The following is a 19063-nucleotide window of genomic DNA, read 5'->3' on the forward strand; positions in this document are numbered from 1 at the left end:
TCTCGCACATGGGTTGCTTACGTTGTCCACAGTGCGCGAACGAGGATGCAAGTGTCGGCATTGAGTATAGCCGTGCAACTGTAACTGCATGCACAAAAGAACGTCTATACTTCACTGACGTACCATTTAAAAGATCACCCATTGAGTTTGATGCAAATAAATATTTAAACAAGTATTAGAGCGTATTTTCGAGCAAATAAATTTATTAAACTACATGACAACTTTTCATTTCCTTTTGCATTAAATGTAAGATATTTGCTTTTAAGTTTTTTTTTTGTTTTTAACTAAATTAACATAACATCGTAGTAATAAAAGTATCGTATAAACATACATGCATATATTTATAATTTCCTTTAATAATTTTTGTATACACATACATACGTACATAGTATTCATATAAAGATGCTGCTTAGCAAACATTCTGCTTTAGCATGCAGCTTATACATATATTATATGGGTACTAAATATAGAAGTAAATATGTATATTATATATTTGTGGGAAAAATAAGCATCACAAAATGCGTTTTGAACATTCATATACTATACACATAAACTCTCAAGCAAGTATCACAATCATTCGTTACAATTTTGTAGCCTTTGTGAGTTAAACAAAAAAATCTAATTGACTACATACTTATGTGTACAATGAAGCGTATAAACATTTAAATAAATATTCAATGGTGCTGTAATTAGTTACATTAAACTTGAAAATTTCCAAAAGCCTCACTGAGCACAGCAAACTAACAAGTAATTTTTAAGTAAACAAACAACCGAGTTCAATTCTCATATAAAAATTTAGGAGTACCGTTAACTTCTTCATAATCCAATGATCGGATCTAATCCAAATTAGTATGGGACCACCCTTGAGGCACCACACTTCCGATATAAAAAGAATTATCGAAATCGGTTGACGTGGTCCAGTTATGCGGTAACATACATAAAAAAAAAGTATTCCGACGAATTGATAACCTTCTCCGTTTTTTGAAGTCGTCGAAAAAGAAAAATAATTAAAATGCAAGTGCCCTTGAAGAAAAACAGTTGTAAGGGAACATAGTAACTTTACTGTCCCAAGTAAACCGAAAATATATTGCTATGAGTTATTTGGTGGAGCAGCCAAACCAGCGTTCTTAAAGCGATTAATCCATATGGTAGAACGTTTATTGAAAATTTTGTAAATTTTATTAATGAAGAGACCTTTGAAGAAATGGAGGCTTTGAAAAAAAAAACTTGCCAGAGGCTATGATAACTTCACTGATAACTTTTTAAACTTGCACTAAGTCAAATTTTTTATACGCTTCATATATAAACATTTGTAGTTCACATGCGTAGTCCTAAAATAAAATGTATAGGTGAATATCAATTGAAAAATGTAGAAATGGGAAAATATGTTTTTATATGGGATTATTATTTTTTAGTTATTCTTTTTCCACTTTCTAATGCAGTCCAATGTACCAAATGGCCAAAAATAAAAATAAAATGCAAAACACACAGCGCATAGAAAAAATCGTGCTCCTCTTTTTCACGCATACATCTTAAATGCAACCGCCTCAAGTCGGGGACGCATTAAATCTTGCTGCATACGCATTAATTATTTTGCAACATTATTACTGCTGCCGCTGGCTGCCTGACCAATGGTCGGATCGCACTGCTTTAGATCGGCACACTTATCACAGACACGCACTGGCACATCCCAGCCATGCTCGGGCACCGGCTGGCGTTGTTGCGAACAGTGCTCACACACTGCTTGACCGCAGCGTCGACAATGATGGCGTAGACAGTCGCCAATGGGTGAGGGAATATTAAAACCGCCATTCGTTATATTACCAGCGCTACTACCCGCGGCGATATTGCCATTGACAATATTTTCTTTTGTTGTTTTTGGTGCAGGACTGGTAGTAGTGGTGCTGTTGCCACTGCTACTGGCAATGACACTATTAGCTTTTGCTATAGCCAACTCTTCAGCAGTGCCAAAGAGTGTCTCACAGATGTAACAAGTTGGCGCTTTGGCATCCGGCACCCAGTATGAGGGGCGGGCGGTATCCTTAATGATGCCTGGTAAAGGAGAGAGATGTACATACATATGTAAGTTTATTGATGTTCAGTGGGTTATGTATATTCACACAAAATTTCTTATATATACCTTTGGTAAACTCATAAGCTCCCTTTGTTATGCTGCCCAATGGATTGATGATTACCTCACCTATTTTTCGCACACTTATGTCAGCTTGTTCAGTCGTTGGTGGGCCTGTGATATTATTATTTGGATTTGAATTTGAATTGGAATTGGTATGATTAAATGCTTCGGTTGTATTTGCTGTACAATAAGAAATTTATATAAACGTATATATAGTTTTTCTTTTGAAGGACAATAGTAATATTTTTTTGAGGTGCATAAATGTGAACAAAATAGTGTAGAAATAAAAAAAGTAAAAGCAGAAGTAAAAAGTGCTAAGTGCAGAAATGAAATTTGGAAGCATTCGAAAAGTGCACCGATTATAAAATTCACATTCCAAAATTTTTTACTCTGGGAATTTCTAATTTTTATAAATTTTTTTGTCTTTAAATGCGTTCTATTATCTCTACAAATATTTTATTAATTTCGCAGCATTTCTTACCCGGCACCGCATTCGGTTTATTCTGCAATAGCGTATAACATGAATTACACACTCGCACTGGCTCTGACCAGCCGCGCGCTGGTACTGGCATTTGTTTTTGGCTACATGCATGGCAAAAACCTTCGCCACAGCTGCGGCAGTGATGCTTGTGTAAACCAGTATTTTCGAATACCTTCTGGCATGCATGGCAGCTCTGTAAAACGAAATATGGGAATGTATTTAGTTTGTAGTTTTTTTCTTGAGTTTTTTTATTTACAATAATTTCACTATTTGGCTTCCAATAGCCGGGCGCCACCCAGTCAGCTAGCCAACCGGTCACTGCATTGGGATGGAGTTTGGGTAGTGCTTCGCCGAGTGTTGATACCCTATCGAGTACCATTTGTGCGGAGTGTGATGGACCCTTTGGCTCCCAAACGTGTACAATTATTGATCTGTATGTGTGAGGAAATTGGACATATTGTACATAAATACAATTTTCATTTTTATCATTGGAAATAAATACCAAAATGAGAAGCCAATTTGATGTTATACTTATTATACTTACATATAGATCATTTACTTCAATAGTGTCATAATCCAAAGACTATTAATATTGAGTTAAGTACGCAGAAATTACCGCTACTTTTTCTTCTATGTTGTGTAAAAATTTCATTGCTGTATCGATTAACAGTACGCCACTAGACCAAAATATGTATTCATTTTTACTATGGGAGTATATGTAAATTCAAAACTTTAAAGCAGTTTTCTCGAGTTCTGTTTTTTTGAGTTATGACACTATTGAAGTAAATAAGCGATATGTATATTTTTTTAACTAATTCATCTTTTTGCTACAGTTTAGCATTATGCTTTTAAATTTCGCTTTACCTAACAGATGTCTCCTCCGGTGACTTATTACCAAACCAATATTGACGTGATCTGTATATTTCGCCACAGCTTGGACAATCGATGACGCCACCTTTCCATGCATACTTAGCCAATCCTGACCATGAGCTGTCGTTCTTTGTTTGTGTGCTAAATGTGACGACGTTCTGTGAAAAAAAATATATATATTTTTAAATTCACCCGATCAAAGAAAATCGTGTGCCTCGAGCTGAAAGTATCGGACGAAGAAAAATGGTCGCATGGACAAAAGATTGTAGTATTTTACTTTCGGCAGGTTTCGGGAAATAGTGATTGATGTTTGGAATGCAATTTCTCAGTCTCGGAGAATGTTGCTAATTTACGAAGTTCTTAAATTATTCTATGTTTTGTTTATTTTTAATTACTTTCGCCTAGGACAATCATTTATCCAGTTATGTGTGATAAGCTCTTGGATACTCTTTGCAAATTGGATACTATGTAATTTTTTATGAAAAAACTAATTCTTTTCAACTCACCTCCTTGCCATTTTTGTAGCATATTTTGCACAGGTACTTCTTATTGTCATACTGATTCTGATAGTTGCAAGGCTGTTGATTCATATGCGCCTCACCATCGCTCAAATGACCCATCGAACGCTGACAGCGCTGGTTGCACGCTTCACAACGCACCGGACATGTGAAAAATTGTTCGGGAAAAGGATTTATTGATTTCTCCACTATTTCACCGGAGAATTTGGTATTGAGCGCATTCATTGCTTTGAACACAACACTGGGTTGACGTGGTGAACGTACGGTGGTATTAGCGATTTCCAATTTTATAGCAGACTTAAGTTTACTATAATCGGTGGCCACATGCTTTGGCGTTTGTATGCCTATATAGCGCACTGAACTGAAAGCGTTGATTTTCTGATTGTGACGTTCGAAACATTTGCGCAGTTGATCTTCGGCGCTTTCGGCAACAGCTGCAAAACAAAAACAAAACAAAAAATACATAAATAAATAAATGTACAAAATAATAATAAAAATGGAATGATAAAGAAATAGTCAATAAAAAATATTAAAGCGTCTTAATGGCTTAATATTTTCTTGTCTATTATTTCCTTTCTTTTTGTACATGTATGTATGTATATTGGCATGTACTTACAACCATCAAGCGGGTTTGTGTGCTGTGTCTCATGGAAGATAATGACAGCGGGACCTAGCGTTTGCGCTGTGCCTGGCACTGGCAACGACTGCAGTGCTTGTGCGAAATGCAAGCAAAACGCCTCCGAAGCAGATCCCAAAAACTCAAACATATCGCTGTGTAAACGTTCAGAACGTGTGCGATATATAACAATGTCGGAAACGGCCAGAATCTATGTTGAAATGAAATAAAAACATATTATTAAAACAAGTAAGATCTTTATAACAAAATATGCAGTTTACCTTCAACAGCATGCGTATGCGTCGATTATGGTGTTTGGATGAGCCCAACAGTCCCTCGGTGTCCAGACACAGCACATCCATGTCGCGTTGCAGTGCCGCATAGACACCTATCGTGCAAGAATTCTGCTCTGCCGATGTCATGAACACCTCGGCGCCGTCGAAGAAAGTATTATTCATTGTATGCGATTTGCCATCGCCTGTATTGCCGAATATGGAAATTACTTTGATCTTTGTGTCATCTGTGCATTTAAGTTTCTTGCGAAATAGCTCTGGTGTGGGTATACGTAAATTCTCCTCGGCGTCCATCAGTAGAAACGAATGATCTGTGGAGTAGTCGGGTAGCTCATATTTGGCGACAGGAATGCAGCAATCAATCGATTTGAAATCATTGCTAATCGGTACATTCGTATTGGAGGTGTCGTTCTGTAGAGGAGAGAACAAATGTATAAAAGAAATTAATTAAACTGTGTATGGAAATATGTAAAAATTTAGGGTGCTTAACGCAATGTTTTAATATAATATAAATTTTAAATGTTGCTTTTTTTTGTACTTTTATAGCCTTGTACGAGTGCAATGAAATTTTAATGGATTTACATTTACTGGTTAAACGTAAAAGTAGTACTAATAACTTCATTTAGCTGATATTTTGAAGATTTACCAGCACGGTAAAAACATACGTACATAAATATGTATGTACTAGTGAACCCGCAAGTCGTTAAAAGGTCCAACTGAATTTAAAATTATAAACAGGCAACCTAGCTAAAAAGAATATTCCAAATGTTTCATCTAAATCCGTCTGAGTGAAAAGAGCTCTCGGTATTTCATTTAATCAAATTTCAGATCATCCGCACCGCTATAAAATGTTTTAACTTCCAAAATAAAAAACCTTATATACACATTTACCGGCCCAGTGCTTTAATTTGACATCTCATTTTTGAATTTCAAAATTATTTTTAAACTAAAGTTTCCTTAAAACTCTAACGCTTGGTACTAACATTTTAGCATTTAATTTAACTTGTGTATAAGTAACATAAATTAGACTTTTTAAACAGATGGCAACCCTCTTTAAAAGTATTTTCAAACTTAAATCTTTTTTAAATTTTTTGTTTGGCATTGTGAATTATATTACAATTAACTGATGAATTAAGTTGAAATAGATTTTTTAAACACGTGGCGACTCTCCAAAACACAATTCAGAAACGTCGGTGTTATGCAGACATATTTTTGTTTGCAAATTAAATGGCGGCTGCTTAGTTTGCTCGGAGGTGGTTATGTCGAGTTTGGCACAGGGTTGCACGTTCATTATGGTTTTCATGGCTATTGCCAACACGAAATGAGAATTTTGTGTATAGCAACAATTGTCTAAAAGTTTTGTATATGACAACGCCGAATTTGCTGCAGCTTGACCAAACAAAATTTCTGCATAACACCGACCAAATAAATCCCTTTCAAACGCATTTCGATTGATTAACAACTTTTATAAATTCATTTACCTTATTAAATAATTTCAATCTAACTTTTTCGACAGGAGGCAACCCTCTTCAAACGCTTATATGTTCAAACTAAAGATTTCTTATGACTCCATATTTTTAAATTTCATATACCGTGTGTATATTCGACTCTTAAAATAGGTGGTAACCCTCTGCAAAATATTTTCAACTACTATCTCCTTAAACCTGATTCGTCTGGCACCCATTGGGCGATACGTATTTCAATTACCTTAATCCAAATTGAAAATTATTTTTTAAACAGGTGGCAACCCTCAACATCTGAACCAGGTTAGATGCCAGCATTGTTTGGTAGTCGCCTCTCGGCAGACAATACCTATGTTTTCGTACTTTGCAGTAATAAAATGTCCAGTAACTTACCACTAACCAAATTTCCGAAAAAAAAATTGTGTTTTCGAAATCTCCAACATAGAAAACTAACCAGTAACTTGCCAAAAACTAAGAAACATGCAAGAAAGTATAAAAGCGCTAAACCAGCCAGAAGTTACAAGTTTTAGGAACAGCTGATTATTTTGTTTTCCGAAGCAATTTTCTAACAAATTAAATCATTTTATATGATTGTTAAATTTTTTTATACACAACCGCATTTTTAGCATTTTTTAAATAATTTTCATAGAAGTTCGTTTCTCAACCTACCTCATCCAACGACACAGAAAACCACATTTTTTCCATCACTTTTTTTTAATAATGCTCATGCTTATATAAGAAATTAATATTCCACGCAGTTCCATTCCACAACCACTCCAGTCTTACAATTGCAATTTTAGATGCAAATTTCCCTGTTTGATTGCGCTTATTTCGCGCGCGCCCGCACCCTTATCTAGTATTGCATAAATATGCACCTGAAGTGGTGGAAAAAAGAAAAAACTATTAAAAGATATTAAAAAAAAAATATAATAATTAAAAAACTGCACAGCTGATAATTTTAAAAATAAATATAAATACGCAGCAGCGCTTTTGCCATTGTGCACAGCTAAACTGAAATTTCACCATTGACTTGAGCGCTTGAGACGCTGTGCTGCGCAAAAGGTTTCTGTTGTCGATTTGTGGTTCGCTGCTCGTAGAAGTGGCTTTGAATATTTGATACAAAGCCACATAAATAACAAAAGAACAGCTGAGTTGCGGTAAATAAATAAAAATAAAATCAAATAACTATGCAAGCAGCGAGAAATCAAGCAATGATACATACGAGAGTGATAACACGCCGAGAGGCGGTAAGCACTAGAGTTAAACGTAGGTTGTAGTAGACAGCATGGAAGCGTGAAATGGGAAACGAACTTGAAAGCGCGAATTGGCGAGCAAAATACAAGTGAAAAATTAGCAAGTCTTTTTCGCGATCTTTTTTTTTGATATTAATTTGCTTTGGATAAGAATGATGAAATGGCTAAGCTCACCTCAGAATGCCAGAAATATTTAGCTGCAGCAAATCACTTGTATTACTGTAGATAATAAACAAGTGAGATCAATCATCCCTGGCGAAGAGGGAAAGGTATTTCACTAAGTAGCATAGTTATGATAGAGGCGTCCTACCATCCACCCAGAGAACGGCTGTTTTTATCGACAAACAGGAACAGACGAGAAGATAACGACGAACCATAGGCTAATTGCAGTGGCTCCGCTTATGGAGTTGATATAACAGTAGCGAGAAGGTCGAACGGCCTTAACAAACAGCGGCTTAAGCACATCGATTACCGAAATATGGATTCACGCCAATTACGGAAGCTGTTTTAAAACTACTCAGGCAGCATGTGTCATAGTACGAGGTGGTGTTTATGAAGCCCTGTGAGACACGGAAGTTACCAGTTTTAGTCCGAGAATTTTTTGCTGGTAAATTCTGGTAAATGTGTCAAACGATCAGCTGTAGTGTGTTTGGCAACCAAATTGTAAACAAAAGAAAATTGCACTCTGCTAATTCATGTTGAAAAGTATTTAATTACTTGTTTAAGTGGATTCTAATGAATTTGAAAGTGTTTTTGGTTATTTACATGTGTGAGCTGAGTGCGTTTACATACAAAATAAGCAAAAATTTACAACCAAAATTTGGAGGTTATGTTGAAGTTGACAGAAGTTACCATTTTTTACTAGAAAGCGATCCCGTACTTTTCAATGTTACTCTCTCGCTCTGAGTGAATTTTTATTTTTTGACAGTTTTACTAGTCCGAGTCCGAGGAATACGGGATTGCACCTTAAAATGGAAAGCATCAAAGATATAATAGCATATTGCATGGACGTGAATTTGAAATAACTCGGAATATGTTGTCCATTTTGGCAGGTATATTTGTCCTTACATAGCGAATATATATTCCACTTTTGAAACAAATCAGACCATAAATGGGAGTTTTTAGCGTAGCTCGACCCCTGCGCCACCTATCGGGAAAGTTAAAACTTTGTGCACTCCTCCTACCAAACACCTTTCCAACAAAGCAACAACCATTCGAATCGGTTGAGAAACATAGGAGAAAATTGTTCCCAGTTGATTCATGCTGGTTTATATATAGATATTCATATGTATATCTAAGGTAAAGGTGAGATCTCAAAATCTTTATAGCTGACTTTGACTAAGATACGGACTGGTGAACGTTTGAGGTTTTAAAAATCAGCCGTAAGGGTTCTTATCGGCTTAAAAGGCACTGTGTCCATGTCAAAGTCTTAACGCAAAGTGACCGTTACCGATATTTTTTCAAAATTTTCTTTTTGAAGCAGAAATGCTTTTTTATTGCGGCGGCCGTTTACGCTTTTTTGGCGGTTGATTAGGGATAGATATGCATGAGCCTGATGATACAAGCTCGGCCAAACACTAACATATTCAGGCTTATTGCGAGAGTCGTGTCGAATGCGAATCGTTTTTCGTGAGTCGAATCGTATCGAAAATTTCATGTCATTGCCTACAATTTCGACTCGACTACATAGTGTTGTAAAACGGAAAAACTTGGCAGCACTGCATAGTTTTCGAGGATTTTCGTCGTTTACTGAGTCAGTTACGGATTTATTAAGCACAAAGTTAAAATTCTTGATTTCGAGGGACTTCAATAGTAAGGGTAGACAATCCGATACGCCGCAATCGCTAAAGAAAAATAAGTAGTAGTACTGCTGTCGCATTGCGGGCTCATTGCATGACTATTAGCCGTTACTGTTGTTGGGGGATATGTGAAACTCATTGCCCTTTTCACCTGGAGAAATATTAAAAACAGAAAACGATTGAAACAGCTTCTAAGTGCATCGCGTTCGTTTGACTGTATATAAAATACTATATGTACAAAGATAAGATATCGTTTGATGTCTTTAGCAAATGTAAACGACTGTAATGAAGGCAATCACTTTGTTGTAAATGTAGTTATTTGTAAGCATATTGAGCGCTTAAGAGAATAAATGTTAAGGAATGTGTCATCATCATATACATACATATAGAGACTCAAACAAGTGTTTACGTGTTGCTTTTCAAGTTAATTTTTTTGTAAATTTTTCTATAAAAATATTGACCAAGCTTTAACTAAAACTAAATAAATCAAAGTTTCAAGCTAATCTTTATTTGTAATTTTTTCTATAAAAATATTGTCTAAGCTTTAAAAAACCATATAAATCAAAGTTTTAAACTTTATAAAATTCAGAATATTCATCAAAATTTCGAGTTTTTTAACCTGACTCTTTATAAAATTTTTGGGTATGAAGTTTTTTATCCTGTACCATTTTATAGCGCTTTCTTTTTACTAATAATTCATGCAGAACAAGTTTTAAGGACATTTTTGAAATATTTGTCGCAATAAGGTATCAAAATTAAAAATGAGGATAACGAAGTAAAGTCGTATTTTTTTCAGAGTTCGTCCTATTCAAAAATTGCTATTATAAAAATTCTGAAGCTTGAAATTTTTATGAAAATTTGTTACATTTTCTTAAATTTTGTATAAAGTTTGAAATTTTGATTTATGTACAGTATTGGCCAATACAATAGCACTCCCATTTCAAATGGATATTGTTTGTCACTTATGTTTATTTATTTATTTTTAGGAATTTTAAATTAAAATACATTTCATTCTCTAACAAAATCCATATAAACCAAAGTTTAAAACTTTGTAAGACTACAAAAACATGCAACACATTTTCACCTAAATTTCAAACTTTTTTCTCAGAAGTGTTACAATTTTTTTAAGTACACAGGGCCTATGCTAATCAGTATAAAAGTTCTATGGTGGAAAAACTTTTTACTATGGTGAGAAAATTTTACATTTCTGCTGTGCCAATTCGTAACTTTTACTGGTGGAAGTTTTTGATAGTTGCTTTGAAGCAGAAGAAGAGCATCGAGCTAGCAAATTTTTTTTTAATTCTACAGAATTTTTCCTTTTCATTGATACCTATATTGTTACTCTAAAATGCACCAAATCTTTTAAATAATTTTTTTATTCAATAATATCCTGTAAATTTCAAAGCCTTTTATAAAAAAATCCTGACGACAGGGAGAAAAATTAAAAACGCAGTTATACTATATTTGGCAGCTACTTTTTTGAATATATTGACTTTTTCGTGTTTTAAAAAGTTTTGGTTTTTGTCGCACGGCGTTGTCTATCAATTAGCACAGGCTCACAGTACTAAAAAATCAAAAAAATCAACGGTAATTTTTAGCCACTTGAAATTTGCACATTATCGGATAAAATTTAATGTGCTATAAAACTGTGTACTAAAAAAAATTCTAACACTTCTGAAAAAAGTTTGAAACTTGGACGAACATTTGTTGCGTTTTTTTTTGTAGTCCCTTACAAACTTAGGTTTATATGGGTTTTGTAAGAGAATGAACTGAATTTTAATTGAACATTCTTGAAAATAAATAATTAAACATACGTGGCAAACAATATCACTTTGAAATGGGGATGCTATAGATATGACCATCCTCTCAATTTATATTAAGAAACGTAAAGTTTGGTACCAGCACCTCTTTTGGCAAGAGAAACAATTCTGGAAGGTGCCCCAAACCCTATCTCGGATAAACATTTTTTGGACCACTCTAATGTATACAGATGCGTGCAACTAATTAGCAACGAAATTCAAAACGATATTGCATGCAAATTATGTTTATTTATTTATTTTTAATAATTTTCATTTAAAATATAATTCAAGCTATATCAGAAACCACAATAACAAAAGTTGCAAAGCTTGCACAAATTGCAAAAAAATTAATCAAACTTCAAAAAATTGTCATCAAAATTTCAAAATTTTTAATTAGAATATTTAGAAAATTTTGGGGTATGCAGTTTTGTAGCCCATTCAATTTTAGTATAATAAAGTGCAAGTTTCAAGTCGCTAAAAATTACCGTTGATTTTTTAGAATTTTTTTTGTCGAGGGTGTTGCGGATTTTTTTCCATGTAAAAAAAAATATTTTGATCATGTGTTATATAAAAAAAACTTAACTGTAAAGTTTTTATAGATTAGCAAAACGTATATTTATAACACAGGCACAAGAGGAAGCTAGAATATGTATTTGTTTATAAACAAAACCAATCGCATAACATGCTAATAGTTCGGAAAGACACAAATGCTTTACATACAAAAGTACTATGTACAAATGAACCTTCATACATACATACTAGTAAATGAATTAAAAACAACTTTTAACCATAGCATTGTCCAATAGTCACGTTTCCATCAGCTGTTGAGTTCAGTGTCAAAGCCACAAAATATTATTTAAATACGTATCAGCTTTAATTGTACAACAAACACAAACTATGAACGGAACGTTCGATTGTACATACATATGTATGTACATATATTTACTGGTAAACATATTTAAAAACTATTGATAGTAGATCTCTGCTTTGACAATTGAGGCCTTGAGGGCCAGAGTAGCCTAACTGACATTTCAAAAAAAATTAAGGTGCACCGGTAATAGCCCGAGGCACGCCCTTTTAGTTATCTTTTACTAAAATACATAGCATTACTTAGGTGCAATGAACTTTTTAGTAAAATGTTTAATGTTTAAACATTTTTACTTACTTCAGTACATTCGACTAATGACTAGAAATATTCAGTTTCAGAAATATCAATTTGTGTATAACGACACAACGCAACACTAAAAAAACTTACTATGTACTGAACAATGTCTAATCCTTACTAAATCTTTTGATAAGAGACATGTGCCAGTTTAGTATTAAGGTTTTTTTTAGTGTTGAGTTGTGTCGTTATTGCAGATGACCATCGGTATGTGGCTAAGCAAACACATTTTAACTTAATAAAAACTTAAACTGCGTATATTAGGATCGAACAATTTAAAATACATTTATGTCAATGGTCAACGGTGACGCATGCAAGTTGATAATGAAAGCTATTGTATACATGTGTATTTGCGATGTACAAAATAAACAAAAATCGGTCTAACTAAAGTACAATAGTGCACATGAATAGTACTATTACTCCCATGGAAATCCTATATACCAGAGGATTATCTTACAACTCAAATATACCAGCTGTGCTGCTGTAGCAAATACAAAACGCGCGATGGACTTGCTTGTTTCCAGTTTGTCTATAAAATTTTGAAGTAATCAAATGCATTTGAATGCATACATGCATATACAATGATAATGTATGTAAGTTAAAAGGTTATCAAGAGCATGGAATTGCATATTTACAATCAGCTAATGTCAACAAAGCCCCTAAACAAAGTGAGAATATTACAAATTTATGGAGGCAGAACCACGCTATCAATACAAATGGACAGAACTTATGTTGAAAGCGCATTAACCAGTTTGACACACCTCTTTTCAGCATCCGTGCACGTCGTCTCGTATTTTGTTGGTTTGTGCAACTATGGACGTCGCTGAGTTATGATCTGAGCATGGCTGACTTATCGAAAATCCCTTGTTATATATGTATATATTTGAGTTAAACGATTAAAAACTAATATCAAATTTTTACAAACACTTGAAAATGGTACTTTTCTGATACGCAATTCGCTTCACATGGCCATTATTACGCAGATTTCTCATATCTCTGCTACTCTGGATTACTAATTAAAGTGATCCTCTATTGCCCATAATAAAAAGTTGGTATATTGTTCAAATAGGCTGTAAAGTTATAGTATAAAATATATTATTCTACCTACCCCGATTCCAGGCAATGACTCCAATGCCTCCATTATGGCCGAATTAGCCGATAAATTCTTATTGAACATTTTCACTTGTTTAATATGCACAACCAATACACGTCCACGTTATTTAGCACAGTTTCCAGTAGTTTAAACGCGGTTTGCAGGGTTTATTGCAAAATAATACAAAAATTATTGCCGCGTCTCTATCAAGTTCCATGTAATCAGAAAACTTGCTTTGTCTTCCGAAATTCCGCAAATGTCAAGACAGAAAACAAAGGGATCACGTTGCACTGCCGATTGGAGCAATTTCCTGTTACTTGCTCTGCCACGCCTTAAAGTTTTGAAAACGTACAGATAAATGTACATTTACCTTAATTTGCGTTTATTTGTAGTGAAAAGCACAAATTGTTTAGAATATTAACAAGATACCTAGTTGAAATTTGTAACTTTAACCGCAGTTGCTAAATTTTTCACTCGACTAAACAGGAAAATCAAAGTAAAAAAACAAACTAAAAAAACTGCAGCCGCAAACGAAACGGGATTTGAAATGGAACAGCAAGTGTTGCCGTTTAGTAAATAGGGCCGAACCTAAGACCCCTTTCAGACACGTCAAGTCTTGCTTTCAAGTCTGCTCGGTTCGTGGGCGAAGGAGGTGTGCAGAGAGGGGAAAAGTACATTCGTCCCTCCTCCTTCGCCAACGCACGAGCAGACTTGAAATCAAGACTTGACGTACCTGAAAGGGGTCTAAGGGATGAGAAAAAGAGAAATTAAAATATGATAAATCAGAGAACATGTACTAAGAATTACATATAATTCCGATCGATGGTTAATTGTTTTCATGCACATGTTTATTTATATGAAATCCCAAGCGTTAAATTAAAAAATTAAGTAAAAGTCAACATATATAAAATATTGGCCCTACTACTAATACATGCAACTCTGTGCATTGTCATCTGTGGCTCGATGATACTCCGGGATGCCAAGACTATAAGGACGATTCCTCCGAAATCCAACAAGAATTTCCCATTTTCTTTAAATACGAGGATAGTTTGATAAGCCGAAGGTTTTTGCTTGGTTTTCTCTCGCTGTAACTAAAAATGTAACACTCCTGTTAAGTACCACTAACCGGGACGTTACACATTCAATTATACATTAAGGCCGATTCCTCCGAAATCCAAATATTTTGCTGACATCTCCCAAAATTTGATGTAATTTCTCCATTCCACCAAAAGTTCAAATACCTGCTAGAGTTGGCATCTCTACATCGATTACTCACGGAGAATTTGCGAAACGGTCTCAAAAAGGAGTAATCCAATATTTTCCAGCTGGCGCAAGGACCAAACCTGCAAGGATATACTTATTTTCAGTGCAATTGTTTACATAAAATATTTAAAAGTTTAGGGTGTGAAAATCAAATATTAATACGAGTACTAATAAAAGGTGTTTGTGTATAGATACTCCACTCATTAATTATAGAAGTGACGACACCAAATTGCTCCGTGTGTGGGCAGTGGTGCACCAAAAGTAGCGTTGGCAGGAAGAAACTGCAGCTGTCGAGTAATAGAGGCGCAATAAAACTCTTCAAAGCTATTTAAAATTCACTCACATATTTATCCAAAAAGGCAGCGAGAAAAAGACACTAGTGCTGTAGGAGGAGCGAACTTCTAGCAGCTTAAGAACAAGTAGAAACAAATTTATTCCTGTTTTAGTTTTTCATTTAGTAACAATCAAATAAATCGAGTGTAGGAAACATTGTTGCTAGGTTTCAACTCTACATGCCCGGTTTTCACATCAATGAAATGGGTGAAATGGTGCTGGATGCCATCGATGACGTCGCCGTTGTTGATGTCTACGATTTAGCATCGGACATTGGAAAGGAATATGAACGAATTATTGATCGTTATGGTACTGATGCAGTTACGGGACTAATGCCAAAGATTATAAATACACTGGAGCTGCTTGAGGCATTGGCAACGAAGAATGAGCGGGAAAATGCGACTATACAGGAATTGCGCGATAAGATTGCACAACTGGAGAGTGAAAAATCCGAGAGAGCTGAGTACCGCAGGCGATTCGAGACAGTAAGTTTTGGCACAGAAAACACAATTTAGTCAATAATAATAACTTATAACATAAATTCTTTTTACAGGAAATGGAAGTGCTGGAGGAGCAATGGCGTACCGAAACCAATGAACTGGTGGAAATGGTGCAGTCCTTGCAGGATGAGAATAAGCGACTTGTTAAGCAGACCCAAGATCTGCAGTCCTCTTCAGCACAATCTTCCGGCTTGGGTGCTAGTTTGACCGAAAGTATTATTAGTATTACGAATAATGAGCTGAATAGTGCGCTTACGGATACGCAAGTGCTGCAGCGTTTAAAAGATCAAATCTATAAACAGCGTGACGAGTTGAAATTGAAGGAGCATGAGTTGCAGGAAAAATACGGAGAAATAGAAAATGTAAGTCAGCTGAAGAACAGGGATGGTATATACATACAAAATGCCACATCTTATCTTAAAAAAGCACCTTTGTACATGTACTACATGAGCTTTATCATCACGGAATATCTAAACTATTCCAGCCAAAAGTCTATGTAGTAAAACTACTTAAACACAAAATTGATTACTTGCCTTAAACGAAAACTTAAACCAAAGTTTGTAGCCTATTCTATGTTCTACCCACACAACAACTCCTTCGCAACTTCCTTCCTTTCTGCATTCTGTAAGGTTTGCGAAAAATTAATTACCCTACGCTGCTATGCTACAACGCGACTTGGCGATTTTTTCCATTATTCAGGTCATCATAAAGTGTATTTAACGCTCGTTAACTTCGGCTAATTTAATCAACTGGTTGGCAATTATCTGCAGCTGCCTGTACAGCAACAACGCTGAACCCCCGGCTTTAAAACTTTTGCCGTGTTATAACAGCGAGTTTTTATTGTATTTATTTGTGTTAGCATTTATTTTTATACTTGTTTGCTTTTCCTAGTATTCTTTTCATTTTATTCCTCATCCATTGCTCTCCCCTTTAGCTGCATATACAAGTGGACCGGTTGAAGTCGTCCGCCCGCGATGCTCATCGCCGGCGCAAAATGCTACAAGCCCAAGTGAAGACGCTGTGCGAAGAGCGCGCTGATTTCCTTGCTCAACTACAAGACCAATACCGTGACATTAATCAATTACGCAAGCAACTTGGGTTGGCAGAGAAAGAGAATGAGGATTTGGTGAAATCGTGCAGCGACGACCCGAATGATCCGAATCGTCCGCGCTACACCACGTTACAGTTGAAGGAGTTAATTTGCGAACGTGACGAATTAATCACTACTGTTGACAATTTGACCGAAGAATTGAAGGCACTCAAGCCTAGTAATGCGAAACTGGCAGCAGCGGGTGGCGCTGGTGGTGGAGGTGATTCTAGTTCGTATGATTATGATGACGAAGATGATGAGGTGGATGAGGAATCACAAGAAGCGCATGAAGCGGTGTGCGGCACGTGAGTAAAAAGCAACAAATAATAGTTTGCGTGTGTGTGTAGATGTGGATTATAAAGCATGTTGGGGTAGTTATTTTTTTTTTTTGTGCTGTTCGGGTGGAGGCGGCTATGCTTGAGTGGCGGCAAGTGTCGCTTTCCACTTGGTGCGGCACTATTGTTGTATACATTCAAAAGTTATTTGCTTTATACATTTTTTGTTTGCATTTGTATTTTTAATTTTTAATGTTTTTATTGGTATTACAGCCACTTGACGTTTAACTTTATGTCTTTTACCTTTCCCAGGCCACCTGACCATGATGCACCCGTACAAGGACCTTTACCCTACGAGCCAGACGATGCTCCTTGGAAGAAGAGCAGTGAATCGGGTATACGCAAATTGTGAGTATACATTGCATTAAGAGAATTTGTTTGGGTTTAATGATTGAAAAGTAAAATATGGTCAGTAGTCAAATGCATAAACATTGTTCATCGCTAATTGAAGAGTTTTTAGGCACTCGTAGACTCTAAAAAATAGAGCGGTTCGACTGAGCGCCTTTCAAGTATCGAGCTGTTTGTTAACGAAAATGTTCCCATTTAATTAAAACAACTTATATCATATATATATATAAATATATATATATATATATCGTTATAGTTTTGACTTTGAATTAAAAATAAATAATAAGGTTTAATTTAAAAATTTTATATTTTAATAAATTTTGTATTTTAAAAGGGATATCCTAAAATTAACCTACAGCTAGCTAATAGTTATAGAAATGTTTAGGAACCCCTTGAAATATTACTTTAAAGGAAAAAATGTCATATCTCGAGATAAGTTATTTTAATAAAGTGCTATTGATATATTGAAAATTCTACTTTAAGCAATATTCTTTCTAAATCTCAATTTTCTTTCTAGCTTCCGCCGCCTGTTTTCCGACACTTCGGATACTTCTAAACGTTCCTTGGCCACACTGTCTAAAATGGCGCTCTCTGCTACACCTGGCAATGCGGATGTTAAGTAAATTGCTGTGCCATTGTATTGTCGTCTTTTTTGGGTGATGTAACTAAAGTATAAAGAGGTCTGGGTACACAATTACATAGGCGTGGCGCAATTTGTTGGAAATAAATTTTGGAAATTGCAAAACATTCCTTTGCAGTATAAAACTCTGTATTGCATAACAATTTATAAACATTATGTGAACGCATAGATATTAACACAAAAAGGGGACGATAATTGAACAAAATTGATATGAGGTTAACTTTATATTAAGGAAATGTGTGATGTTTTTAGAAATTTGTTGGCTCAAATAAGTGATAAATAGGTTTTTATGTCGTTATAGTGCGGTCATTATTGCTAATTTGTGTAAAATTTGTGATTTTTGAGACGTTCAGCGAAAGTATGAAGCGAGTAGCTTAAAATTTATTAAATTGCGGTTGCAAAAAATTAAGTGTGATTAAGGATTTTAAGAAAACACAAAATAGCAATAGCGAAATAGTTTAAGTAAAGTTTATGCCTTTGTGTAACACAAAATTATGTTACACATTTTTTTCAGGAATTTTTGAACTTTTAAAATTTGCTCCGTTCGCGTATTTATTTTTTGCCGCGCGTCTCATTTGTGCTGTGCCAGGCGTCAGCGTATGAAAAAAATTCGATTAACCCTCAGTATTGTTCATTTATCGTCCGTTAATATTATGTAAACTAAAGCCAAATATGTTTATAAGTGTTTTCTATTTTATATACATACTTGAATATAATATATGTATGTATATGTAAATACATATTTATTGTCCTCTACACAATTTTGCTATTTATTATATTTAGTAAGTTTAAGTACACACCTGTGCATGTTAATATAAAAATACTAACGTTTTTGTATTTATTATTTAATATTTCTGTAAATAATTTTATTTATTATTATTCTGTTGGGTGCTAAACCCGTTTTTTTGTACGTGTCGAACACGAAAAAAAAACACAAAATAAAAATCTCCAAAAGTGCACGAACTCTTATAAAATATACATAGTAACTTTTAAAATGTGTATACTTTTGTACTAAGTAATAGAATTTGTTGCTTGATGCGCATGTAATTATCTCAAAAGTACGTTATTTAAAA

The 19063-nt window shown here is 34.8% G+C and overlaps 2 protein-coding genes across 6 annotated transcripts; one reads left to right on the top strand and one right to left on the bottom strand.

The window, feature by feature from the left end:
* Window positions 1-938: 938 nt before the first annotated feature.
* On the bottom strand, window positions 939-14004 carry LOC118748866 (zinc finger FYVE domain-containing protein 1-like). 4 transcript variants are annotated; one of them, XM_036483581.1, is made up of 10 exons: window positions 13911-14004; window positions 13497-13812; window positions 4901-5323; window positions 4620-4830; window positions 3992-4437; window positions 3480-3643; window positions 2872-3046; window positions 2616-2808; window positions 2141-2314; window positions 939-2052 (listed from the first exon to the last, which is right to left on the bottom strand). In XM_036483581.1, exons 2-10 carry the CDS (start codon window positions 13563-13565, stop codon window positions 1589-1591), a joined length of 2319 nt encoding a protein of 772 aa, XP_036339474.1. In that variant the 5' UTR covers window positions 13566-13812; window positions 13911-14004; the 3' UTR covers window positions 939-1588. The 4 variants fall into 4 exon arrangements, with proteins under 4 accessions (XP_036339474.1, XP_036339475.1, XP_036339476.1 ...); XM_036483582.1 differs by lacking the exon at window positions 13911-14004 and adding an exon at window positions 7045-7250 and having other exon boundaries at window positions 13497-13581; XM_036483583.1 differs by lacking the exons at window positions 13497-13812; window positions 13911-14004 and adding exons at window positions 7045-7250; window positions 7354-7389.
* A 717-nt stretch (window positions 14005-14721) lies between these two features.
* Window positions 14722-18357, top strand: LOC118748868 (RILP-like protein homolog). 2 transcript variants are annotated; one of them, XM_036483585.1, is made up of 6 exons: window positions 14722-15163; window positions 15228-15562; window positions 15631-15939; window positions 16512-16972; window positions 17255-17350; window positions 17868-18357. In XM_036483585.1, the coding sequence occupies exons 2-6, from the start codon at window positions 15257-15259 to the stop codon at window positions 17971-17973; spliced, it is 1278 nt and encodes a 425-aa protein (XP_036339478.1). In that variant the 5' UTR covers window positions 14722-15163; window positions 15228-15256; the 3' UTR covers window positions 17974-18357. The 2 variants fall into 2 exon arrangements, with proteins under 2 accessions (XP_036339478.1, XP_036339479.1); XM_036483586.1 differs by having other exon boundaries at window positions 14722-14876; window positions 14936-15562.
* The last annotated feature ends 706 nt before the right edge of the window (window positions 18358-19063 follow it).

Source organism: Rhagoletis pomonella, unplaced genomic scaffold, assembly GCF_013731165.1.
Source record: "Rhagoletis pomonella isolate Grant_MI unplaced genomic scaffold, Rhpom_1.0 Rhpom_scaffold_00013, whole genome shotgun sequence".
NCBI lineage: Eukaryota > Metazoa > Arthropoda > Insecta > Diptera > Tephritidae > Rhagoletis > Rhagoletis pomonella.

Excerpts from the sequence above, each read along its gene's own strand:
- LOC118748868 (XM_036483585.1), top strand. The coding sequence starts at position 15,257 with ATGCCCGGTTTTCACATCAATGAAATGGGTGAAATGGTGCTGGATGCC. Across the intron at positions 15,563-15,630 it reads ACCGCAGGCGATTCGAGACA|GAAATGGAAGTGCTGGAGGA; the intron begins GTAAGTTTTGGC and ends TTCTTTTTACAG. Across the intron at positions 16,973-17,254 it reads CATGAAGCGGTGTGCGGCAC|GCCACCTGACCATGATGCAC; the intron begins GTGAGTAAAAAG and ends TACCTTTCCCAG.
- LOC118748866 (XM_036483581.1), bottom strand. The coding sequence starts at position 13,565 with ATGTTCAATAAGAATTTATCGGCTAATTCGGCCATAATGGAGGCATTG. Across the intron at positions 3,644-3,991 it reads GCTACAAAAATGGCAAGGAG|AACGTCGTCACATTTAGCAC; the intron begins GTGAGTTGAAAA and ends TTTTTTTCACAG. Across the intron at positions 3,047-3,479 it reads CCGGAGGAGACATCTGTTAG|ATCAATAATTGTACACGTTT; the intron begins GTAAAGCGAAAT and ends TCACACATACAG.